The sequence below is a fragment of the Chelonia mydas genome, chromosome 1 (genome assembly GCF_015237465.2).
Source record: "Chelonia mydas isolate rCheMyd1 chromosome 1, rCheMyd1.pri.v2, whole genome shotgun sequence".
Classification (NCBI taxonomy): domain Eukaryota; kingdom Metazoa; phylum Chordata; order Testudines; family Cheloniidae; genus Chelonia; species Chelonia mydas.
This window is the reverse complement of record NC_057849.1, coordinates 137,385,185-137,411,989: the sequence shown is the minus strand read 5'-3', so window position 1 is coordinate 137,411,989 and position 26,805 is coordinate 137,385,185. Positions and strand designations below refer to the sequence as shown.

The 26,805-nt window shown below is 43.2% G+C and overlaps 2 protein-coding genes and 1 long non-coding RNA gene across 19 annotated transcripts in view; 2 read left to right on the top strand and 1 right to left on the bottom strand.

Annotated features, from left to right (window-relative positions):
- Positions 1 to 5,298, top strand: part of SH3KBP1 (SH3 domain containing kinase binding protein 1) — a 352,898-nt gene extending 347,600 nt beyond the window's left edge. For all 13 annotated transcript variants that reach the window (XM_043537957.1, XM_037901491.2, XM_043537958.1 and 10 more), the window contains 2 exons: positions 796 to 859; positions 3,274 to 5,298. In XM_043537957.1, coding sequence (XP_043393892.1) covers positions 796 to 859; positions 3,274 to 3,315 — 106 coding nt within the window. In that variant the 3' untranslated portion in view covers positions 3,316 to 5,298. The remainder of the gene's footprint in view (positions 1 to 795; positions 860 to 3,273) is intronic.
- Positions 5,299 to 18,016: 12,718 nt separating this feature from the next.
- LOC122464029 lies at positions 18,017 to 19,453 on the bottom strand. Its single transcript, XR_006287865.1, has 2 exons — positions 19,145 to 19,453; positions 18,017 to 18,280 (listed from the first exon to the last, which is right to left on the bottom strand). It is a non-coding gene; the product is annotated as an uncharacterized LOC122464029 (long non-coding RNA).
- The window catches only part of MAP3K15 (mitogen-activated protein kinase kinase kinase 15), a 147,003-nt gene continuing 138,873 nt past the window's right edge, over positions 18,676 to 26,805 (top strand). For 2 of the 5 annotated variants that reach the window (XR_006287863.1, XM_043537952.1), the window contains exon 1: positions 18,678 to 19,209. Coding sequence is in view for 3 of the 5 variants with exons in the window: in XM_043537952.1 (XP_043393887.1) it covers positions 18,903 to 19,209 (307 nt within the window). In the remaining 2 variants the exon portion in view is untranslated. Of the gene's footprint in view, positions 19,210 to 26,805 lie in introns of all 5 variants that reach the window. The other 3 variants (XM_043537953.1, XM_007070485.4, XM_043537954.1) reach the window with 3 other exon arrangements.

The window sequence follows — 26,805 nt, the reverse complement described above, 5'->3', positions numbered from 1 at the left end:
TTGAAGGACAGGGCAGTAAACAGGAGTGTGACAAGATTTATTACATTCAGCGTTGCTGTAGCTGTGTTGGTCCCACTTTCTATTTAGCTGTGGTATTCTGAGTACCTTTCCCAGACTTGAAGAAAACTCTGAATAAGCTCGAAAGCTTGTCTCTCTCACCAACATAAGTTGGTTCAATAAAATATATTACCGCACCCGCCTTGTCTCTCCGAGATTTATTATGATCAGAGCACAGGCCTGGGACAGAGGAGAGGATCTCTCTATGGGAAAGATATAGTGAAACTTCCTCCTCCAAATAATCACATCCTGGTCTTACCTTTCAAAGGTCAGAAACCATTTCTTTTCCCTTCATGACATCCCCTGGACAACAGACCATTTTGTGGTAACCTACCAGTGGACTAATCCAAATTTCCTATTGTCGTTTACAAAAAATGTAATTGGGGACTGAGTCAGTGGTGACGTTACTGACCAGAGCAAATTTTGGTGGCCAAAGTACTAAACCTGTAAACACAGTACTTTTATTACAATGGAAAACCTTATTCCTTGTCGTATTTTTGTAAGTTGAACAAAAGTGGTCAGCTGCTACACAGCTGTTTTCCAAAAGCATAAATGAAGTCTCTTCTGTCGATTATGTGTTTTAAATTAAACTAATGCAAAAAGTTTTAAGGATATAAATACTTAGATAAATCATTATTGAGAAAATACAGTAACTGGTTTGGTGGGAAAATGGTTCAGAGATAATTATCTTTATTTTAATAATATGAACCTTTGCAATTTTTTCATTCTTTTTTATAGAAAAGAGATTAAACAATTGTTGTCTGAATTGGATGAAGAAAAAAAGATCCGTCTACGATTACAGGTACTTGAATCTTATGACAGGTTTCAGAATAGCAGCAGTGTTAGTCTGTATTCGCAAAAAGAAAAGGAGTACTTGTGGCACCTTAGAGACTAACAAATCTTATGTGGTCGGAGGCAACTTTACAGGGATACTGGCAGGTCAAATTTAGCCTCAAGCTTAAGGCAAACAAGCTCTTATAAATGTTATAAGAAGCACACAGTATCTTCATAGGGAAGAAAGCAGCATGCCGCATTTATTGAGAATACAACAGTTAGCATATGCTTTTCAATCACACATACACACACACACGCTCTCTCTCTCTCTCTCTCTCCTGCCAGTTGATGTTTATAGTTACCAGTCCAGAGTCTGGATCAATCTAGTGGCCAACCAGATTGGTCACAAAGGGGACCAGGGATCATGGATATGCGTTGATGGTTCTTTGGCGTCAACAAATCTGGATAAGTGTCTTCGCTCCTCCTTTCTTGACCATCTGGTTAACAATGGCCTTCACACCTTATCTTTTCCTGATGCATGCATTCCTCATTCACACAAGCAGTCTCTTACAGAGACCAAACAGTCTTTTACAGAGACTTTGAGAATACAAACAGTAGTATTTTATATCAAGCAAAAAGGCATTGCAAACTAAACCTTGTTAAGTTTTACAATTAATAACCAAGACAATTTACATTGAGACCCAGGCCTTCAATGTTCCTCTAATCTACTTAACATAGACACAATACAGAATCCTGTCTCTACTAACTAAACCTTAAAACAAAGAACTAAAGAGGGCCCAATTTGTAATGCATATGGGAAAACAGAATCTCATAGTCCCAGAGGGTCATTCCTTTCTGCTATTCAAATGGGGTGGCTAGCAGGATGAAATCAAATCATACATTAATTCTTATAGTGCAATTCTAAAATCCTGCCCCTACAATAAAACTTAAGATAAATACATTCTTTTAATATAAAAAGAAATTAAAATATATGTATATAAACAAATATATATTCCCCTTGTAGTGTTTGCAATCTATATGCTGTTGCATTGTGTTATCGCATGAAAATATGAAAATTTTCTGGAATCTGAATAGTCTTATTTTTTATTGTCTAAGCTGAGGGAAATACAAAAAAGTAAACAGAGTTCAGCTAATGAAAAGTGAAATCTGTTTTTAAAATTCTTAGTTTTAATCATCTAATTTGTTCATAAAGTAGATGAGAGAATTTATGTTTTAAAATGTTATTTACAGTCTGCCAATGACTTTTTAAATAAGAATTGGTCTTATTTTATTTGAAAAGTTAATTTCAGCTAACAAGATTCTGCTGTTTCTCTTGCACACAATCTGATAATTCTAAAAAAGTGTCATTTTAAAAAATATATATTATTTCCATTAAGAGTCCAGGTCCTGCTTCTTTAACATTTAATATTACCTTACTTGGAGTCATCCTATTGAATCAGTCACTTGAGTAGTACTTGACACTGGCAACATGAGTAAATGTAGTAGAACTGAGCCATTATTTGGACCATCAAATATACTGCTTGTGATACACCATAGCCAGAAGGCAGCAGGAGAGTGATATAGGAGAGATATCCAGAGGAAGGAGTTGGAGCAGAGTGGTTTGGAGTTTGAGCATAGAGCAGTTTGAAGGAGTTGGAGCAGAGTGCAGTTTGGAGGAGTTGAAGTAGAGGAGAGTTTGGAGAAGTGCCGTGGCTAGAAGACCAAGACCCTAGGTAAAGAGACACCTGGCTTGTGCAGAGAGAGAGGGCAGGAAGCCCCACAAGCTGAAGAGCAGGAGAGGGAAGTAGCCCAGGGGAAGGAAGCACGAGTTCAAGTGGTTTACCACGATCCCTAGGGCCCCTGGGCTGGGACCCAGAGTAGAGGGTAACTATCAGTTACTCTGTTAGCTCAATTGGCAGAGGACTGTGTGGTGGATCACAGATTTCATAGAAGATTAGGGTTGGAGGTCATCTAATCCAACCCCCTGCTCAAAGCAGGACCAACCCCAACTAAATCATCCCACCCAGGGCTTTATCAAGCCGGGCCTTAAAAGCCTCAAAGGATGGAGGTTCCACCACCTCCCTAGGTAACCCATTCCAATACTTCACCACCTTCCTAGTGAAATAAAGAGAAGCCTTTAGGCTTGGAGTGCAGCAACAGTTCAGTCTCCACTCAATGGAGAAGAGTCTGAGTAGGTTCACGACATGTTCCAATGACTATCTTTGCGGGGCTCTGGAAGAAGAATCTCCAATTCTCTTTAGCTGGAATGAGAGTCACCTGGATGTGTGAGGCTTTTGCTTGTGGGAGTAATAAGGGGATAATAGAGAATCCTCTACTTTCAAGCCCACCACACCCTGAGATAAGAGGCAACTGAATTTGCTGCTGGCACTGTGCATGAATTTGACACATCAATAAATCTCCTAATCAGATTTTTCTTTGCAGATGGAAGTTAACGACATAAAGAAAGCTCTTCAATCAAAATGAATACTGGATAGGTGGAATGTTACATTATTCATCATGACTGAGACTCAAATTTATGCCCCAGCCAAAATAACTTTGTGCCAAATGATTTAAGAATTGCCTCAATATCCCTTTGTTTGAAGGATTAGCACAAGAGTTTTTGATAGCACAACACAAATTCCAACGAAGAGGAAAAAACTCCATGGGATGCAGTTGCTGTATGGCACTGGTTGTGACTGAAACTGATCTTACTGTGCTAACGTCTCTACTTCAAGATCACAAATGAAATGAAAACTCAGGCAGTGTAGTCCGTAGTGGTACTATTTTGACGATATTTTTCCATAAATAAAATGTATTTCAGGTTATCCGTTTACAAGCTTTTATGATTTTGACCTTTTTTTTAATTCTTTTGTCACAGATTCCTAAAATATTTGTACTGCATATAAGCCAGGAATGAATGTTGATGTTTGGGGGGGGGTGTTCTTTTGCTTCTGGTAGAATAGCCTGCTTTTTGTGGGATGGTTTACATGCTAGTACAGATGCAATTTTATGTCCCAAAACCAATCTACAGTGTAAATTTAAGTTTGTGTAGAATGGCATATTTAAAAAAAAGAAAATCTTGTCTTGACAATGATTTGTGCCTTCTTTTTGCCACCCACTGGTTGGAACTGGGTTGCAAACCAGATCTCAATAATGTAGCTGCCATGATGACACCAATCACTTAGGTCCACTAGAGGTCACTCTTCTGAGGTATAGCTGCTCAGACAGCCTCGCCAGATGTGATCTAAGGCAGCATAAGGTTGGGAGCAGTTTTGTCTTACAAGCCGTGGCTTTTTAGCTTTCCTGTTTAATAAGACTCTCATTCAGCTAGAAAAGTCATCTCTGCTTGATTTTCATTAGAAAAGTTAAAACACCTGCCTTTGTCCCCATTTTTGCACACTTTGAGTGAACAGAATATGCATTACTAAAGCAAAAATAAATAAAATTTAACTAAATATATCATCAGTTAAAAGGTTGTATTATTTCATACACAAGGTTCTCTTTGTTGTGTGATGTTGTTTAACTTGCTATTTATGTGATGTCATTTGCCACATTCTGTTGTAAGCTTTCTAACATAGATGAAATAGAAGGATTTCTTTATAATACATTTTAGCAGCTGTGCTTTCTTTTCTGGTTTTATGAAAATCAAGTTTTGTGTGTGTTTGTTTGTTTGTTTGCAATGGAGCATTTCAGCCTTTGAAAGTAACTTGTTTCTTTCCTGTTAGTGCAATCTGAAAACAAAGTATTATAAGACTGCTCTGGCTTCATATTTAAATGGCAGCAGATTTCATTTAGCCTGTGAGAATGGTTTTATTATGTTTCTCAAATGCCCACTATGTCTGTTTATTGAGTTTATCTGAATCAGCTAAATATAGATATTTTTGTACAGCTTGTGGAATGAGTGATTGATAATGCTAGTATTAGGAAGTGATAAAATCGCACAAAGGATCTATTATTCATTATATCAAGTGTTATTAATTGATACCACCCTAGAGTTCCTGCATCACAGTTTACTATTCTTCCTGCTAAGGGTTGGATGGGACTTATTTCTCAATCTGTCTGTGCCATTCATGAACAGCTGGAGGGGTTCTCATTTGGTTATATGGAGAATTCATTTATATATGTTTAAACACACACAAACATCCCAGTATACACGTGTTACCTGAAGGATTCTCAACTGGGTGTTCTGCATGGCAATACAGAACATTATCATTGGGTCAATTTCCTTTGCTTGTGCTTTTATGTAATGAAGGTGTCTGAGATTTCAACTTTTGTTAGTGAAATTTACAATCTTTGATTTAAATTACAGTGTATTCTCAGTTGTAACTGGAACAAAAGCACTAATTACATATTTGGTCACTGAGATGCTTTTATTTAATGTTTTTAAACAACTGCATTGAGATTTTTTAAAATAAAATTTATAGTCCCATCACGGTTTTCCAGCAATAAAGATTTTTAGGTTATTAATTTCTGTATCTTTTATGAGACAAATAACAGTTTGGGGAGAATAGGAGGACTTGCGATGTAGCCTGTAAGGATTCTGCTGGGGTTCTGAACTGTGTATATTTGAAACATATACAGAATTAAACAGTTTCATAATGCAGTAGATTCCTAACTTCACCCATGGGGAAAAAAGCTATGGTACCAGTGATAAATTAAAGTATTTTTTCCTGGACTGGACCTTGAAATATAAGAGGCAACTCTGAAAAGTTGCTTTTGTAAAAACCTGTCTGAACTCAGCATGGACTTTCCTGAAATTAGATTTCATCTATTTTTTTCTCCTGTTAAAATGGTAACTTGTCATTTTATAAGGCTATACTTAGAAGTCCAACATATCATGCTTTGTAAAAGAAGATAAAATGAGATTTTGTGAAAATATTTTGTTCAAAACTTTATTGTTCTGGGAGGAAGATTTCTGGGGAAAACAAGTTGTTCTTCTTCTTTCTGGTTTCAGAGTAGCAGCCGTGTTAGTCTGTATTCGCAAAAAGAAAAGGAGTACTTGTGGCACTACATCCTATGAAGTGAGTTGTAGCTCACGAAAGCTTATGCTCAGATAAATTGGTTAGTCTCTAAGGTGTCACAAGTACTCCTTTTCTTCTTCTTTCTGCATTTCATTATAATAATAGAAAATTTTACAAAGGACATGAAATCCCCCTTTAAAAAAATGAATGATTCAGTAAGACCTGTAGATATTAACTGCTGCTTGTAGAAAGGTTCGTTTTTATATTCAAAGAAAAACAGAAAATGCTGAGGAGCTACGAAGTCATTTTGAAATGAAAATAAATGTGTTTGAAGAGTCATGTAAAATTACTTTTCATTAACGTGCACACACACACAAACACTCTGGTGGCAAACATGCAATTTTGTGATTGTTTTCTTTCATGTGGAAATTGCTGTAAAGCATCACGTTTATGCCTTTGAGTTATTATTAATAGTTCAATTGCTTTTTCCTTCTATAATCACTTGTACCTGGGCCACCATGTTACATATAATTTGATTCATTGATGTTTTGCCTGTTTTGTGTATGATAATGCTTTATATAATTCAATGAAAGAAATTATGTATACCCCAGGTGGCAAACTCATAATAAACAGAGCCCCTCAGTTTACAGGTAACTTTAACAAATGCATTTTGTATTTATGCAACTGGTAGGAAATACTGAAAATCCTTCAAAATGATACTTTTAAAAAATCAACACTGAAAGGGCCTAGTTTCCGCTAGATGTGTGACCATAATTGTTGTTAACATTACTAGAAGAATAAATGTTAAATGAAAATAGAACCCATAATATAAAAAGTATTCAAAGCAGGGATTAAATTCTAGTAGTGAAATTTCATTTTTTGGTCAGACATTTTAATCATGTTCTGTTTATAAATAAGTTATAAATCAAGTGTTAGTCCAACAGGTCACTTATAGCCATCTATCACACTTTCAATAGATGTGCTTAAAATGGTCTATAATGCACACTCCTCACATCTGTAACATGCTTGTAACATCTAGACATTATAAACTATGTAGAATGTTACCTTAATATAAAATGTAAACCATCTTTCTATATCCATCAATGTTTAAATTTCTACCACTGCAAGAAAGATAATGGGTATGGGCAAGGAAAAACCTGCAGGCATGGACGGATGTGCAGAAATATTACTCCATAGCTATCTTTTTTATCTTTATACTTTAGTCCAGTGGTTCTCAAAGCTGGGCCGCCGTTTGTTCAGGGAAAGCCCCTGGCAGGCCGGACCGGTTTGTTTACCTGCCGTGTATGCAGGTTCAGCTGATCGCAGCTCCCACTGGCTGCTGTTCGCTGCTCCAGGCCAATGGGGGCTGCAGGAAGGGTGGCCAGCACAACCCTTGGCCCACGCTGCTTCCCGCAGGCCCCATTGGCCTGGAGCAGCGAACCGCGGCCAATGGGAGCCGCGATCGGCCGAACCTGCGGACGCGGCAGGTAAACAAACCGGCCCAGCCCGCCAGGGGCTTTCCCTGAACAAACGGCAGACTGGCTTTGAGAACTACTGCTTTAGTCCATCTTAAATCTATTGTGTGTTGTTCTTTTACATTCAAGTTCCAGTAAAGATACAGAAATGTTTAGCCTCTCTGACAGGAAACTTTGCCTTCCAAATGAACTAGTGCCCTCTGCACCACCCTCTGCTGCCTTGTCATGTCTGGAAGCAGACAGACTGATATAATATTACTGTGCTAAGGCCCTGATGTTACAAGCTCTTCTGTGGTGAGCCCATTGGATTCAATGGCAGCCGGGGGCAGGGGTCAAGTGTGGCAGCTTGTGTGATCAGGGCTTATGTGATTTATAAGCATCTACTATTTGTTTTCATTGTGTTGAAGTGCTACACTATGTCAGCAGTGTTGCCAACTCTTGTGATTTCAGCCTGACTAATGCAATTTTGGCCGTTGCTGAAGTCTCTCTTTCTCCCTGTGAGAGGCTCCAGTCCTGCGGGGGGGGAGGGAATCCCTTTGATCGGCTGCCTTCACTTCTCCCATTCCCTGCCTCCTAGGAAAGAGCAGCCAATCGGGGCTGCTATAGGAAGTAGGCTGAGTTCCCATACACACACATCACACCAGGAACCAGGAGGAGGTTTTCGGTAGGGGTGGGAGGAGAGGAAGCAGCAAGTAATGTTCTCACAGGAGGGGAATGGGGAGCAGAAAGAGCACAGCAGTTGAGGGCGGTTCTTCTCCGTCCACTTCTCTCACTCTATCCTTGCAACACAGGCCTGTTGAGGAGTTGTGGGGAATAACGTGTGGAGCTGGGCAAGCGACCGAGGTGGGGAGGGGGAGAAATGCGGGGAAGGGCCTGAGAGCTGGCAATGCTGCAGCTACCACACTGGAGGTAGGCAGGAGGATTCAAAACAGACTAAAAGCATAATATAATCAACAAGAAATCACCTCATGATTTGTGGGGGGGGGGGTCCTCAAGATTGTTGGAGTTAGCAATACTACATGGGAAGTGAACTTACCATTGTTCAGAGAGGAGAGAAAGCCAGACTACTTAAGAGATTGCTTGTTTTATACCCAAAATAACGCTTGCTGTTTAGAATTCCATGAAGTGTATGGAATCACCATATTCAACTTCAATTACTGGTATCTGAAAGTACTAACAAGAAATCAGCTTTTGCTTGGGACCAGTGGCATGAACAGGGCTGGCCTTACCATGAGGCTAACTGAGGCGGCCACCTCAGGTGCCAGACTGTGGGGGGGCACCACTAGGACCCAGAGCATAGAAAACTGTGTCTGCGGCTGGTGCATATGTATTCTCTGTGCTCTAGATGCACAGAGAGGGTGGAGTGCTGTGCTGGAGGAAGGAGGGCACAAGAGACATAACAGGCAGGCAGGAGAAAAGGTGAGAGGGAATAATAGAAAGTAGCAGGAGCTGCAGGGAGAGAGAGGAGGAGCAGCCTCTTATGTACCTCTCTAGCACCCCCAGGAGCCTGGACTGATTAACACCAGCTTCTCAGGGAGCTTCCTGAACCCACTTGAGAAGAAGAGGCAGTCAACCGAAGTAGTAGGAGCCAGTTAGGTCTTTAAGATGCTGATATCTTCCCTCACTCAGGCCCTGCTACCAGCCTGCTTATTTGTCCCCTTCAATTAAGTTGAGAGCTACTATAGCTGGCACAGAACAGCAGTCATGAGGGAAAAGAAAACACCCCTCTGGGGCAGCATTCAGAAAAAGAAAAAAAGCAAAGGAAGCTTTTCTATCTAAGCAAGAAGGAGCTCTCCTGAGATACATAGACACAAATGTTTATGGTGAGTCTTCCGGCCCCAGTGAGGATGTGAGTGGTAAGGAGATGCCTGATCTTCCAGTTAGAGTGCAGGTGACTTGGCAGCTACTGCAGCATCCATATCTCCATCTCAAATGGATGTAACCATGCACATTCCTGAAAAGTGTAGATCAGAGAAGAGTGGTGGAGGCACAAGAAACAGCTGCTGCTGAGTTTAGTTCCTTAAGTCTAGATGATCCAGGACTGTGGATCCACTTGAGCAGTAGCCTGAGGGACTTTCTTGTACTGCATGGGCCACAGCAAGTGAAAAACTTCATGTTCCCCAAAGACAATGAAAATAGAAGTTTCCATCCAACACATTACTGGCGTGAAATCCACAATGGTGACAAAGTGGAGAGGCCATGGTTTATGTACTCAAAAACCCAGAATGCTGCATACTGTTTTTGTTGCAAACTCTTCCAGTCTAATGTTCCAGCCACATTGGGTTCTACAGAAACAAAGGACTGGAAAAATCTGGCTAGAAATCTGGCATGCCATGAGAAGGCAGCAAATCACCAGAGAGCATTCCATAGGTGGAAAGAGTTTGAGATGAGACTAAGGTTAAAGGCCACCATAGATGATCAGCATCAAGAGCAGATTGCATCAGAGTCTCTTTACTGGCAAAATGTTCTGAAAAGGCTCATTGCCATTGTGAGAATGCTTGCTACCCAAAACCTAGCACTGCGTGGCACTTCAGATCAGCTGTATGTGCCAAACAATGGAAACTTCCTTAAAATTGTGGAGCTGACGGCTGAGTTTGATGCTGTACTCCAGGAGCATCTAAGAAGAGTCACCACCCAAGAAATGTACACACACCACTACTTTGGAAAAACTATTCAAAATGAGATCATACAGTTACTGGCAACAAAAGTCAAACAGAATATTGTGGCAGATCTGAAGTCAGCAAGATATTATTCTGGACTGCACACCTGACATCAGCCATACGGAACAAATTACTTTAATAGTGCATTTTGTAACAACAACAGAACCTAGTGAAAATGTCCCTGCAGAGATGTCAGAGAGCATTTTCTAGAATTTATTGACATTGATGATACTACACGAGCTGGTATGACAAATGTGCTTCTTAAAAAGCTGGAAGATACGGGAATTGGAATAGGTGACATGAGAGGTCAGGCTACTATAATGGTGCCAACATGAGAGGAAAGAACAGAGGAGTGCAGACATGGATCCAAGAGTTAAACCCTCGAGCTTTTTTTGTCCCATGCAGTTCTCATTCATTGAACTTGGTGGTCAGTGATGCAGCATCAGCTTCTAGTGAGGCTGCTGAATTTTTTAATGTAATTCAAGGCATCCATGTGTTTTTCTCTGCATCAACTCATTGATGGCAAATTTTGAAGCAACATCTGGGAACATCCTTTCTGACACTGAAACCACTGAGAGCCACACGATGGGAAAGTTGAGTGGAGGCGATAAAGCCTATCAAACACCAAATTGGGAAGATAGATGATGCCATAGTTGCCATTATGGAGGATAATGCTATGACAGGAACTGTTTGTGGGAGAACAGTGGCAGAGGGAAATGGAATCACCAGAAACATACGTAACTTGAAATTTCTGTGTGGCTTAGTGTTGTAGCATGACATACTGTTTGAAATAAATGTTGTAAGCAAGAGACTCCAAGGTGTTGACCTTGATATATCTGGAGAAATGGAACAACTGGACAAAGCAAAGTCATACCTACAGTCTTACCAGTCTGATGAGGGATTTCAAAACGTTCTGAAGAGTGCACAGAAGTTGGCAGAGAAACTTCACACTGAAGCTATTTTCCCACCCATTCAGGAATACAAGAGTCACCGAAGACGACATTTTGATTACGAGGCACGGGATAATCCCATAAAAGACCCCCAAACAACAATTCAAAGTTGAATTCTTTAACCAGGCGCTAGATTGTGCAATACAGTCAGTTGAAGAATGTTTCATGCAGCTCAAGGAACACAGGGGTATATTTGGGATGTTCCAAAACTCCTCACTATACCCGAAGAAGACCTACACCAGCAATGCAGGGCACTAAAGACAGTGTTGACACATGATGACGTGCGATATTGATGCGAGTGATTTAGGTAATAAACTGAAAGCCTTTTCAAGATACATTTCAGCAGGATCAACTCCAAAGGCTGTTCTGGAATATATGTGCACAAATAAGATGACCACCCTCTTTCCAAATGCTTTTGTTGCTCTGCGCATACTTCTAACACGTCATGTAACAGTTGCCAGTGGAGAACGCAGCTTCTCCAAGCTGAAGTTAATAAAAACACATCTACGCTCCACAATGACACATGAGAGGCTGGTTGGCCTTGCAACCTTCTCAACAGAGCATGAGCTGGCCCAGACTGTGGACCATCTTTGCAACCAAGAAGGCACAGAAAGCACCACTTTGATTATTCAAACAGATAAGAATGCCAGTGTTTACTGTGCAGACAAGAAAAGTTACATTTGCTGTTGAGGCGTTTGAAAGTTAAGTAAAAAGAAAAGGAGGACTTGTGGCACCTTAGAGACTAACACATTTATTTGAGCGTAAGCTTTCGTAAGCTACAGCTCACTTAAGTGTTACTTAAAATTTTTGAACAAGGCATTTTAAGTTGTTAGTTCTCCTTTATTGGGGTAGGTAGCAGAGCAGTACCATGAGAGGAGTAGAACAGGAAGAAGGCAGAATTGAGACCTTTCAAAGTTTTGGCCCAAGCGAGGGGGCATGAAGGCGTCAATTGAGCTCCCTGCCTCAGGTCCCAAAATGTTGTGGGCCAGCTCTGGGCATGAATCACAAACTGAACTAGCCTGAGCATTGGAGACTTAACTATAAGCTGCTGCCTTTTCGTCCATTTCCTTCCTGCAGTCAGTCCTCTTCACCTTTCCAAGCTCAGAGAATGACAAAAGTCCACCAATTAATGCTAGTGAATATCAAAAGGCTGAAAGTATCCAGTTCCAGAGCCTCTGCAGAACATCTGTGACCCCCCAGTAGACTCCAGATCTTTACTACCTGCTCTTAGCTTTTAGAGTGGGGGAAAGGGTGAGAGGTCCAGTGGCTTTTGGGGCTTTTCAAAGGGAAGCTGGTAGCAAGACATGGAATACTGAGATTCCCCAACACCCTGATGAGTCATACAGTCATACAGTTTAAAGTGAGAGAGAAAGCAGCAGGACCCAGCGGAAGAGTGTCTGAGTTCCGCAGTTCCAGAGCCAAGCCCCTGGAAAAATTCTTTTGGGGGGATGGGAAGAGTAGACTTGCTGGGTTGTCCCTTAAAGTTCCTAAGAGAAAGTAGAAAAGTGGGCCAGTCAGCTGTCCCCTTGTGACAGGATGGTCTGTCTCCTTAAGAGAGTCTGGAGTTCTTGGGTTTTTCTCCTTTTCAGGTTCAGTAAACTTTCCTGTTTTGGGTTGTGTGTGCACGTGAGAGTGGGATAGAAATGTTGTGTCAAAGGTCATAATCACAGCAGCTATCTGTGTGTCTTTCTATCCTTTCCAGAAAACCAGGGGAAGAACAATTAGCCAAATGCACAAGCTTGTGTGAAAATTACTGTTGAGTAGCCCAACCACAATCCTAAATAGAAGAGCCAAACTAATGAAACTGCTGGAGGACAGATGCAGCAGGTTAGTAAAGGGGACCCTGAGGAATGGGAAACCCTATATAAAAATCCAGAAACTTCAGGGAAAATATCCAACACTCTCTGATGATAGGACATGTCTAGTATATATGCATAAAATCTCTTTCACCACAATTTCTCCAACATTTATCCCCATTCAATCTCTATGTATATTTTAACTGGACTGAGGTGAGGTACCATTGAAACAGGGTCTTAAAGAAAGTTTCTTTTGTTGTGCTACAGACTGATGTTGCTGGTCCTATTTTTTCATATCAAACCCCAGTTCTCTGGGCTAACTTCTTTATCCAGGCCCTTTTCCCAGGCATCAGCTGCTGCTGCTGCTCAGCAAGGGAGCAATACTGCGTCAGAAGAAAGGGCACCAATGTATTACGTAAAATAAAAGGACATGTTGCTACCTGCTTTAAAGGATCATCATCAACAAACGGAACTGGGCTTAAGTTGCAAAATGTGGAACTTGAGAACACAACACTTCATTAGAAAAATAGGCCAAAGGCTGCCATGAAAGCTGCTTCTACAAAGGGTGAATGTAATAAAGAAAAAAAGACATATTCTTGTTTCATCACACACAGAGCCTGCTCCTGTGTGTGATGAAACACACACACACACTTCAAAGGAAGCGTATAGGCCAAGAAAGACTTCACTTCAACCACACAAATTAAAACAGTAATTAATAGATTAGAAATAGATCAAGGTTAACAAAATTTGTGTGCCACTAGGCTTCACTTTATCCTTACAACAGTGTGTGCTAAGACCCACTCCCTCAGAGTTCAGTGCCTATATTCCCAGTGCAGGCAGGCACCTAGATCTGCCTGGAGATCCATGAATGGGAACCCCACTCCTGGAATCAGGCAGCTAGGCAGGTATCTAACTCCCACAGAACAGCCAGAGGATGTGGTACCCACCTTGTACCTTCTATTGCAGTGGTTAGAGCATTCACCTGGGATTTGGGAGACCCCTGTTCAAAGCCTTTCTTCCCCTCTGCCTGAGGAGGGAATTGAACCTGAGTCTCCTACATCACAGCTGAGTACTCTAACCACTGGGCTCGAAGTTGTAAGGTGGTGAGTGACTCATGTCATTGTTTTCCAGTGAGATCTACCTATTGGCTCAGGCCCCACTCACAAGATATGCATTGCCTCCTTCCCCAATCTTCCCTGGTTTGTGAATTGCTCTGAGTCTTAGGTGGGATATAGGCACTCAGATGTCTAGAATAACGCAGCAGTGCGCACGCAGAAAATTAGGTACCAAAGGAACTTTTACCCTGAAAATGTAGGTGCGGAGTGAGTTTAGGTGCCTAACGCATTTGGCAAGAGTTTGGGAATTTGGTGGAGCCTTAAATTGGGATGTAGACACCTAAACCTTTATGAATCTAGCCCTAAGTAAGTCTCTATAAAGAGGAACAAAGAGGACCAGGGAATTATAGACCAGTCAGCCTAACTTTGATACCTGGAAAGATGCTGGAACAAATTATTAAACAATTAATTTTTAACCATGTAGAGGATAATCGGGTTCTAAGGAATAGAAAGCATGGATATGTCAAGAACAAATCATGCAAAACCAACCTAATTGCCTTCGACAGGGTTACTGATCTAGTGGATAAGGGGAGAAGCAGTACATGTGATATATTTTCATTTTAGTAAGACTTTTGACACAGTCCCACATGACCGTCACCTAAGCAAAGCAAATTAGGGAAATATGGTCTGGTTGAAAGACTATATTCAAAGAGTAGTTATGAATGGTTCGCTGTCAAACTGGGAGGACGTACCTAGTGGGGTCCTGCAAAGCCAGTCCTGGATCCAGTACTATTCAATATTTTCATTAATGACTTAGCTAATGGATTGGAGAATATGCTTATGTAACCCTTCTGCCCATCAGAGTTGGCAGCAACAAGAGCCGGGTTCAGTGTCTAGGGGTTCCATTCCAATAACACAATGCAAAGCCCACTCGAGCCCCCACCCAGTGACAAATATACACTACCCCTGCTGGGCACCTCTAAGAAGTAATACATCCCCTCTCGCAAGCACAGAGTCTGGGCGTAGCAAAAGCCTTTTAATAACAGAGAGAAACAATGTGGCATTATGTTGGGAAAACACCACCAACAGGATTCATAACACAAAACCATGAGCCAAAACCCACCCCAAGCAAATTGGGCCATGTCCTTTCCCTTTGGTTCTTGAGTCCAGCAACCCAAAAGTCACACAAAGTCCCAAAAGTCTCTGTCCCTGGTCAGTGTGGCCCCAGAGTCTGAAAGTTTATCTGCAGAGTTTTACCTCCCAACCTGGGTGGAAATGGGGGGGTTAAGGGGCACCTTACATGGTCCAAAGCTGACTGCCCAACCTCTCTGTGGGGCTCTGCTCTGCTCCACCAGCTACCCCATGAATTGCTTTGCTCCGCCAGCCATCCCACAAACTGCTCTGCTCTGCCAGCCACTCTGCTCCACCAGTCACCCCATGAACTGCTCCACAATATATCTTCAGGCCCACCCCCTACTTAACACAACACTCAGTGATTTCAGCTCTTAGTAATTTTAGCTCTTTAGAAAGTTCAGCTTGTAGTAGGGGAGCCTCAGTGCTGGTACACCACTGGCTCAAAGTGAATTCAACTCAGTAGCCTATAACTAGACTCATAGTAGAATCAAAACTAGCTCTGATATTCTACTGCAAAGAAGGTGCAATTAGTATGTAAGGCCCTTATCAGGGAGCCTATACCACCAGGTATTAATACCTGTACCCAACCTCTCTCAATTCACTGGGTTTTGGAACCCATGGCCCTTTCCTAGCGAGTGCTGCATAGTTGATGGTGAGTCCCCCCAGCATAACAAAAGGCCAAGTACAGTTCTACTGTCCTTGATTCACATAATCAGGATAAGAACAGTTTATTCTTCCTACCCCAATAACAGAGAAACTGGGGCTCCTACAGCAGCCAAAGTGACCATCTAGGCGGGGTAGGTGTGCCTATGCAAATGAGATCAGCCCCTGAAGTTCTTTTCCATAACCCACCATGACTGGCCACCAGATGTCAGGGTAGAGCTCATCCTGACTCTGCTTACACTTATAAAATGCGCAGATGACACCCAGCTGGGAGGGGCTGCAAGTGCTTTGGAGGGCAGGATTAGAATTCAAAATGATCTTGACAAACTGGAAGAAATGGTCTGAAATAAATAGGATGAAATGTATTAAGGACAAATACAAAGTACTACATTTAGGCAGGAAAAATCAACTGCACAAATACAAAATGGGAAATGATTGACTATGAAGCAGTACTGCAGAAAAGGATCTGGAGGTTACAGTGAATCACAAACTAAATATGAGTCAACAATATAATACTGTTGCAAAAAAACCAAAAATCATTCTACGTAGTAGCAGGAGTGTTGTAAGCAAGACACAAGAAGTAATTATTCCACTCATCTATGCATTGATAAGGTCTCTACAGGTGTACAATGTCCAGTTCTGGGCATAGCACTTTGGGAAAGATGTGGACATTCTGGAGAAAGTCCAGAGGGGAGCAAGAAAAATGATTAAAGGTCTAGAAAACCTGCAACCCCCTCCCCCCATTTGTGTGGAAAGATTTAAAAAGATTGAAAGATTGAAAAAATTGGGTTTGTTTCATGTGTAGGAGAGAAGACGGGGCAGGGGCACAATAGTCTTCAAGTACATAAAAGGTTGTTTTAAAGAGGAGGGTGATAAATTGTTCTCCTTATCCACTGAGGACAGGAAAAGAAGTAATGAATTTAAATTGCAGCAAGGGAGATTTAGATTAGATTTTAGGCAAAACTTCCTGTTAGGATGGTTAAGCACGGGAACAAATTACCTTGGGAGGCTGAAAGAAAAGGAGTACTTGTGGCACCTTAGAGACTAACCAGTTTATTTGATGCTCAAATAAATTGGTTAGTCTCTAAGGTGCCACAAGTACTCCTTTTCTTTTTGCGAATACAGACTAACATGGCTGTTACTCTGAAACCTGTCATTAGGGAGGCTGTGGAATCTCTGTCATTAGAAAAGGAGTACTTGTGGCACCTTAGAGACTAACTTAGATGCATCCGATGAAGTGAGCTGTGGCTCACGAAAGCTTATGCTCAAATAAATTGGTTAGTCTCTAAGGTGCCACAAGTACTCCTTTTCTTTTTGCGAATACAGACTAACACGGCTGTTACTCTGAAACCTGTCATTAGGGAGGCTGTGGAATCTCTGTCATTAGAAAAGGAGTACTTGTGGCACCTTAGAGACTAACTTAGATGCATCCGATGAAGTGAGCTGTGGCTCACGAAAGCTTATGCTCAAATAAATTGGTTAGTCTCTAAGGTGCCACAAGTACTCCTTTTCTTTTTGCGAATACAGACTAACATGGCTGTTACTCTGAAATCTGTCATTAGAGGTTTTTAAGAACAGGTTAGACAAACACCTGTCAGAGATGGCCTAGATAATACTTAGTCCTGCCTCAGTGCCAGGGACTGGACTAAATGACCTATCAGGTCCCTTTTAGACCTACATTTCTCTGAATGCTCCATTACGTCACTCCTTCTCTTTAGACTTAAAAAATCAAATGGGGGATACACTTGAACTGTACAAAATTTAAAAAATGTCCAACAGAGGTAAAAAGCCTGCTGATTAATAGTGTGTTAGGGAAGGACTCCTGCAATCTTCTATGGTTGCCCTGACTGACAATGTCTAAACTAAAGTCAACTTTACTTCTGAAGGAGAGTGTGCACTCAGGGGTTTAAGGTGCTGTAATGTATGTGCTGTAACTTCACACCTTGGTCCCACGATATAGACATGCCCCTAATAAGGGAAGGGAATAAGGGAAATTGAGGGGAGGGGGAGCCTCTGTTAATTCCTTTAGTTTAAAATGCATAAACTGGTTTTCCATGGCACTCACACAAATGGGGGCCTGCAGGCATGCAGACACACATACCTTTGATAGTGAAGGAGCAGTGTTAGGCACACAATCAGTATCAGAGTTGTAAAGCTCTGAATAATAATGGTTAATGTAACATCTGAGCCAGCATTATAGTCTGTGTCCTTAGCATTAAGAAAATGTGTGTTTTTATTGTGGGACAACTAGCATGCGTTAGCTATCTCCCTGAGAAAACATAGTGGAGACAAGGCGCTTTATTTTCTCAAAAGGGAACCAATTCAAAGGAGTGACAGGATAATTCATTTAAAAAAATCCTTGATTTTGGCAGTACAAAACAGTAAGTCTGTCAGAATGAAAAACATCACTGAAATGTATTATAACAAAATATGTAGTATACATAAAAGGCTATGAAATTAAAATATTCAACTAGAAGCATAAACAACTCAGTAGAAAAAAAAATCAACATTTATGTAAGGATGTAACAGAAGAGTAAAGCCTGCACTCCGGGCGCTGAGCCCAGCCGCCCGGGCAGGTCGGGGAACCGCTCGGAGGCTCTGCGGACCCGGGACCGGGAGGCTTTGAACAGGAAACTCGGGTCTGGCCAGGAGCCGGCGGCGGGGGCGGCAGGTGAGATGCTGCCCCGACTGGCGGATCCGCAGGCGGTTTGGGGCGAGGTGACCAGACAGCAAGTGTGAAAAATCCGGACAGAGGCTGGGGGGTAATAAGCGCCTATGTAAGAAAAATCCCCAAATATCAGGACTGTCCCTATAAAATCAGGACATCTGGTCACCCTATTTGGGGCGGGGAAGAGCCGCCTTGTCCTGGCGCTGGGAGGGGCCGGAGTTGGCGGCACCGCCCTGGGGAGCGCAGGGGGGTCTGAGATGAACCGTCCTGCGAGGGGCAAAGTCTCCCCCGCCCCCCACCCCGGGTTTTTGCAGCCGCTGCAGCCCAAATCCCAGGCGGCTTCTCCGCTGCCCCGCGCCCTGCAGCGCCCGGGCCCCGCTCTCAACCGCGGCTCCTCCCCCCGGCTCCAGTGCTGCCCCGGGCCCGCCCCCGCTCCCAGCTGTTTGGCCCCCCCGCCCCCCGTGCGGTGCGAAGCTGACTCCGCCCGGGGCGGGAGCAGACTTCTCCCCAGTCGCCCCAGCGCGGGCGGCGCCGAGCCCAGCCGGGGGCCGCTGCTCCCTGCCCCACCCTGACGACTTAAGCGGCCGCTCTGCGGAGAAGTTTTCCCCAGCTCCTGCCCCCGCCCCCCCGGCACCTGCCCGGGAGCAGCCCCGCCGTCACCCTCCCGGGGCCGGGCAGCGCCCCCATGTAGCGCGGGGCGGCGGGCGCCATGGAGCACAGCGGGGGCCCCGCGGCGGAGCCGCTGCCTTCCCTCAGCGGGGAAGCGGAGCAGCAGCCCGGGGCCGAGGCGGCGGCGGCGGCGAGGCCGGGGGGCGAAGGCAGCGTCCCCGCCCCGCGGCAGCGCTCCCTGCGGGCCGTGTATGTGCTGAACGACAGCCCGGGGGCCGGGGCCGGGGCCGGGGCGCTGCAGTGCCTGGTGCGAGCCTGCGAGGCCCAGGGAGCCCAGCTCACCACGGTCAACTTCGGGGAGCTGGACTTCGGGGAGACGGCGGTGCTGGACGCCTTCTACGACGCAGGTGAGCGGGGCGGAGAGCGGCGCCCGGGTTGCCACCCTCCCCCTGCGCCCAGCCCGGGGAGCAGCCGGGGGCTGGGCACAGGCGGGGCTAGCTCACTGGGGGATGGTCTCCCCCCTCCCCCAATACGGACTGCGTTATTTCCACCAGCCAGCACGTAGCCAGACCCAGCACGGACTCAGACACCTGTTAGAAAGTTCATCTTAAATTTGGGGGGGGATCAGTAGGTCCAGCAATGGCTACTAGCCAAGATCATCAGGGCTGCAACCCCATGTTGCAGTGTCCCTGGCCTCAGTTTTGCCGGAAGCTGGGAATGGGCGGCAGGGGATGGATTGCTGGAGGATTGCCTCTTCTGTTCATTCCCCCTGAAACATCAAGCGTTGGCCTCTGTTGGCTGCAGGGCCAGACTGGGACAGATGGACCCTTGGTCTGCCCAGTATGGCCATTCTCATGTAAATAAATCAGATTCCTTTCCCCGCCAACCCCCCAGACCTGCGTGGGGCCCTAAACAGTTCCTTAATTTGCTTATGCCTAGTGCTTCCCCTAGTTCTGGGTTTTGTCCCCCTCTCCTCTGATGTTGGGGACTGGCAACTGGGGTGTTTGGCTCCAGGGTTTTGATTCACACTCCACTCTGCTTAGTCTTCATCTTGCTGGCTCCCTGGGGACTGTATGGGCAGTAGAAGATGGTGATCCCCTCTTATCCCTTGAAATGAGAAGAGGTGCAGGAACAGAGCCCACCCCAGGGATGTGTGAAAACATAGCAACCCATGCCAGGCAAAGGAGCTGCTGTTGGTGCCTGTAGAGTATTAAAAAAAAGTGGGTGAGATGGAAGGATGAGAGGTTGGGGGCCCCTCTTGGAGGGGAATGAGGTGAGCATGGTAATATCCTTGCCCCCACTCGAGGGAGCTCTTGCATTTCCTCTATACTAGGGGTTAGCAGACCTTTTCATTGTGTAAATCTCTTAGAGAGATTGTCTTATGGACAGCTCCCTTCTGATAATCTTGCAGACCACCTTACCTACTCCCCCCACCTTTCGTGATTCCTAATATCCTTGTGGCAGCTATTGCTTCCATGGCAAAGTCATGTTAGGACTATGTTTAATGTACTATAGTTGCATTGTAATGAGATTTAGTAGCTGGAAGGAGGAGGAAATGTGACTAACCAGCTCTCTGGAAAGTACAAGAAGTGCTCCATGAACCACAATCTGGGAACGTCTTCTGTTGCACTGGCACTGGGTTGGAGGACTGAGGGCATTTGGTAATGGGACAAAAACCTGTTGCCCTTAGGTCATCTAAGGGGGTTAGGCATTTGAGCTTCATTGAAATTCAGGGGATTTGGATATCTAACTCCCCTCCTTCAGGCTCTTTTTAAACCCTAGCCATAGTGTCTTAAGATATTAAATACAATAATCTTTTTTAGCCTTTTTCATTTTCTAGGACCATCAATCCAACACTGTGCACAAAGAAACTGAATTTTACTTTAAAAACAAAAAATTATAAAATGCTATATTGAAAAGCCTGTTGTCGCTCTGGAAACAATTTCCCAGAAGTCCCTTCCTTCTCTCAAGGTAGGGGGAAAGCCAGAGTGTGTGAGCAAGGAAGACTGGATTTTAGAGGGGCACAAGTGGATTTAAATTTTCAAGAGCTTACTTAGTAGTTGTTGAATTTGTGAATCCATAACATGATTTTTAAAAAAATTCTTAAATTCTTGTAGAGTTATTTTATTTAATATATTGTTTTAAATGTACTTTTCATTTTCTCTTGCTTTTTACATTTTCTACTTTTCTGAGCTATCCTAAGAAGTAGATAACCCCATCCTTCTGGTTCCGATCGAATGCTGCTGTTATTCCAGTTGGAAGTAGCCAGTGCTACTGTTCTTTAAAAGGGCAAAGATATTACTGTTGAGTGATTCGTGTCATCGTAGTCCATTAGTGGTCTAAATTAAGTAGGCCATCACACCAGTTAGGTGCGAATATGCCTGTACCTCCTCCATTTTTCTGACCCTATTAAAAATTCTAATAACTATTGTGTTTCCTTCAATTCATATTTACCCACTCAGTTTATTTTTGGTATCTTTGTTTTCATGACGATATGCCTCAGGGAGTTGAAGAACTGCAAACTGATGCTGTATCTCCTATCTTATGATTTTTATTGTAAATAAAATATGCAGTGATGTGTATAAGCCATCAAATATTAATTTTCAAAATAACAAGCAGAGAAGGCAATGGGCACAAAAAGAAGGCAGAGAATTTTCTGAAAGGTGGGTGGGGAGTTTTTCTTGGGTGTTGGAAAGACCTCCTTCATTATGGTATAGACTAGAGCATGATCCTTTCAAATGCTGAGCCATATGAGAGAGTAACCTACAGGACAATAGGGCCAGTTATGACATTTGGAAAGCTTTCTCTTGATTATTTGGAATGCTCAAATCTAGTTTAAATTATATTAATTATGACATGTACAAAACATTGAGAACCTTTCCAATTCTGCCCACTCTATCCTTTTCTCTTCTTTTTCACCCTTTTGAGAGTTACAGTTCAACCTTCATACTACTGCTAACTACAAAATAAAGTTATATTTTCTACACTGTTTACTCCATATCCTCTCAAAGGAGGGGGATGGAGAATCTGTAATCATATGTTGTCTGTATGTCATGTCGTTCTGTTATCTTATTAATATAAGTTAGAAACCAAAAGGAATTAAGCTTCCAGAGTGTAAACTGAGTAAAATAAAGTATTGTTATTCAAATAGCAGCATGGATGTACATGGAACTTCATAGACAAAATACTCCTCTCTGCTTTTAGTGTTCTGCAATCTAATTTATTCCATTAGGTCAGGAATAAGGTATTCTCATACTGCACATAATTTGTTGGTTTCCCACTTCCTTGGTTTATGCTCTCTTTCCCATGTACTTCCACTCTTTCAGCCTTCCTGCTTTCTCCACTCAGTACTTTGATTCTCTGCATTTCTGAGCTATCCCAAGAAGTAGATAACCTCATTCTTTAAAAATAAAAGTTAATGGCTACCTGCCTTTCACATGACTCATCAGAGAACTTAAGGAAGGGGCAGCATGGACTCCTGAAATACCCTAGCTACTTAAATGCACCCTCTCCCAGAACTCCAACCCAGAAGTGTGAAGCTTAAGGTTCAGCTCTCTCAGGGGCATGCAGCAGCTATGAAGCATGTAACAGCCTCTGTGCAAAGTGTGTAATGCATTAATGCTTGCATTGTCTCTGTCTGGTGTGTACCTGTCAACAGTGGTGGATCCACGTACATATGGGTACTCATGATAAAAACTTAAGTTTTTCATAATACAACTTCACAATATCAACCAGAATTTGTAAATTGTACAACCACATTCCCAATTCATCAGACCTTTTTCCTGGAGAAGATGGAGCTGAGGTGAATGGGTCCCTGGCTAAAGAAAAGGGGGTCTTCGTAATCCCAGTGTGGAGTCCCCTAATTTGCTTCTGGGGGCAGAAAGGCCGTTGGGTTTGGCCCAATATGAAGTAGGCTTTAGAATAACCACATACATCTGAAACCCTCAAGAGACCCTCTAGATCAAAAGGTAGGTGGTTTCTGTTGTAGTAAATGGAACGTAGGTGTCAGGGCTGGTGGATTCAGGCTTGGGACAGACATTTGTGCAGGAACATTAATATCCCTGGAGAATTTGCAAGGGGATAGGAAAATGGCTATACATTGACTGTATCCAGGAGGACATTTGACCCTATCCCATGACCAGGATTTAGTTGCTAGTGGGTAGGCTGGAACACTGAAATGATAGTACCTGTGGCTAACCACTTGTCTTACTCAGTGGTGCTAAGCAGTGACTGTGGCCCCGTATCCAGTCTCTAAAGTGAGGCAGCAAGGCAAAGCCAGGCATCACAACTCAGAATTGGCCAGAGGGGGACTTTTTCCTTCTCTGATCCCAAACTCTTTTGTGAGTGGCCTATGTCTAAAAGGACACCTTATCACGCCAGGGGAGAGGCTCTGGGCAACCAGGAAACTCCAGGAAAAAGAGCTAGGTAAAGCACAGTGGTGCAATGTAATCTGGACCCCACAGCGACCTCCATCCTGATATAGATACTGAGATTATACCAAGTGGGTCCAATTTTCTTCAAAGCTAGGATGATGCAGCATTCTGTTGGCTCTATATAGATGACTGGCTAGGGTGAATGGGGTACTGGTTGACTCCTCCCAGGATTTCAGTATCCCCAGTTTGAGCTTCAGTGGCACATCCTGGTAAGGGTTGTCTGGGATACCCAGAGTGGAACATGCTGACCTCTGCATATTGTTCCCAAACTGTACCAGAGATAGGTATTGAATCTAGTCCATGATGACCCTGGGGTGAGGCCACTGAGGCGTGGAGTAGACTCAAAGAGGGGTGCCAGACTAATTATTTTGGCCAGTAGTCTACCAAGAGGTAAAGGACTACTGCATTTCCTGCTCTGAGTGCCAGTTTGTGGCATTTAGGCTTGCCTACAAGACTCATTGTAGTCCTTCTCCTGCTGGTAGGTGCTCCGAGTATTGGGGCCACTTGATACTTGGAAACTGTGCCCTTTTACTTGGCATCAGCACAGGAGATGGCTAATGAATTCCTTAGAGTATTTTCCTGATTAGGAATCCTGATGGTGATTTTAATAGATTGGGGCACTGCATTCATGGGTCTGCTAATCCAGGGGGTATGTGCCCTCCTTGATATATGATAGGTAAGAACCTGTGTGAAACCTGCAGATAGACTAGCTAGTAGAGCACTTTAACAGACACTGGAGGGAATGCTGCAAAAAACGGAGACTGCCAAACCCAAAATTGGGTTAGGATGCAACCGTACTTATTGTTTACAGTCCAAGAGATCCCACAGTCCTTCCTGGATTTCTCACCATTTGAGTTGTTATAGGAGAGACAGCCTTGGAGTATTTTGGACTGCTAATAAGAGGCCTGGCATAAGCAAGGTACCACAACCCATAATGCGAACCAGTATGCCTTCTATCTATGGGAACGACTAGACTCCGCTCCGGTTAGGGGTAATAGAGTCCTAGAGGAAGTAGTGCAGCCTGACTTTGCTGGTCCCAAAACTGGAGAAGAGTATCTGTTCCTTGACTGATTTCAGGAAGGAGAATGTGATTCCTATCCCATGCCTTAGGTGGGCGAGATGTTGGATATATTAGAAAAGACTGGGTATAGAACCAATCTTGGACCTCACCAAAGAGTACTGGCGGAAAGCCCTTGGCCCCGGAATCCAAGGATATAACCGCATTTGTCACTCCATTTGGACTGTACCAATAGCTGGACCTTCCATTTGCTCTCTATGAGGCCCTGGACACATTTCAGAAGTTGAAAGCATCTTCTATGTCACCAAGCACATGCTGCAGCCTATTTTCACAGCCTGAAATGGACACTGGTGTGGCACCGGTTCTTTCCCAGGCTGGTGAGATTATCATTGCTCTTGTAATCAAAGCTGGATTCGTTTTCTGTTTCGATAGGACCTCATTTTCCTCTCTTACTCTTTTTTTTCTCCACCTGTCCCAACAGCTTGAGATTTTAATGTTTAAATCTAAATGCCTTCTCACCAAAATTACATTGTGTATTAATGTCATATCCCCTCTCATATCAGAAGCATGAGTCAAGTTGAAAAAATGCAAAACCTTGGTATGATGCATCTACCATGTATATTGTCATGTGCAGGGCAGGCCTTAGACCAAATGGCACCCAGACGAGGAACATCTTCAGTCCCCCCCTCTCCATGTGTTAAATGGTTCAATACCTATTTTTTTTATTGCATTTGCATTTCATGACTTTGAACGATTTGAATGCATGATTTATCCCAGTCATGTAAGATGATAAATTTGCATGCTAGGATCTGTAAATCTGTATTTATTCATGCCATATGTGAGCAAATAAAAAAATCATTTCCTCTAAGCTTATAGAAACCTTTTCATTTTAAGAATAACTGAAATGTACTCACATCAAGAAATTGAACTGTGCATGAACATTGGGTGGACCAGTATTAAATAGTGTTACAGTAGGTGACAGTCTTAGAAGGTTAACCCTCAAAGCTATCCATACATTAGGAAAAGTATCCTTCAGCTCTGCATCATGAATGAATTGGAGAACTTTCAGTGGCGAAGCTCCTGTGTGGCAAAATGTGATGGATGTTGTCCAATTCAACATAGTCTTTATCATTGACGTTGGAAGATTCCCCATGGATCAGTGTCTGGTGAAGGTCCGTACAATTGTTCAAGAGTGTTTTCCTGTCTGCCAACACTTTACTAAGGTCATAAACACCCCCCCACCCAGGTTTTTTCATGGTGCTTCATTTGTCCGAATCTCTTCAATGGACACTCGAGCAGTGTCAACGACTGGGCAAAAAAACTCCTTCTTGAATTTTTCTTCTGAGCTTCCCATCATCTCATCTCTGCCCTCGTAACCAAACAGTCTCCTCTTCTGATGAATATGAGTTTCCTTGAAGACAGGCTCAACTCCTAAGTTTTCTGCCATTTCTTTGGCGGTAGTGATGGCATCTTCAAATCCGTTGTCTCTGTAGGCCACAATGAAATCAAGGCAGCATCTCATCAAGGTAGTAGTAGTCACAATGTGTGTGCTTACAGCATTTACGTGGAACAGGATATCATGCCAAACCACAATTGAGACCAGAAATTTGAAGTCAGTAATCTGGTTTGCGCCTTGTGTCACATTCCGGCCTCGGCTTTACTCAATTATGCCAGTTCCATCAGGGTATCATAAATCTCACGCACTTGGTATCTCACTGGTCTTACACTGTCTATGCAGCTCTCCCAGCAAGTGTCACTTAGAAGCTTCGTGGCTTCATAGTCAGATTCGTAACATTGTCCGTGAGGATCTTCCATCTGATAGTTGATGCTGAAAACAGGACGTATATTCTTTGCCTTACTCTAAAGAGAGATACTGAATCTAAAGATGATGACGCTGGATCTCATACAACCAGGTTGAGGGAATGACAGCCACAAGGCATGAAAAAAGCTCTTGGATCATTCGGCGCAAGGATCCTTGTTTGTACGCCACTGTTTCTTCCTTTCATGTTCGTGCCGTCATTGTAACCTTGGCTATGACAGTCCTGAAACTTTATTTTATTCTCATTCAGAATGTTCATAAACAGTTCTGTTAGCCTTTTCCATTAGAGTCGTTTACAGACCAGAAACAGATAAAGTTTTCCTTTACTTGGATACAGCCATCCTCGTTGTCCATAAATCTTACTGTAAATGACATATTTTCACTTGGACTAATGTCAGGAGTGCAGTCCATTATTATGGCCTAGTACTTACTGAGCTGCACCAATATGTTATCTTCCTTGCCATAAGGTCAGTCAATTCGTTTTGAATTGTTTTGCTGCAGTAATGGTCTATAGCTTCTTTACAAACTACTCGATGTAGGTGCTCACGCATGACATCCTCGTATTTCCCTGAACATAACAGTTTGGTAGAGCTGCTTGGGAACAATTTATCCGATGAGCCCCAGAAAGCCAAATTATTCTTTGAAAGGAACACAGTAATTGAGATCATACACTCAAGCAAGTTTCTCTAATATTGGGTTTCTACATAATAATGCACTGGTTTTCTGCATCTGT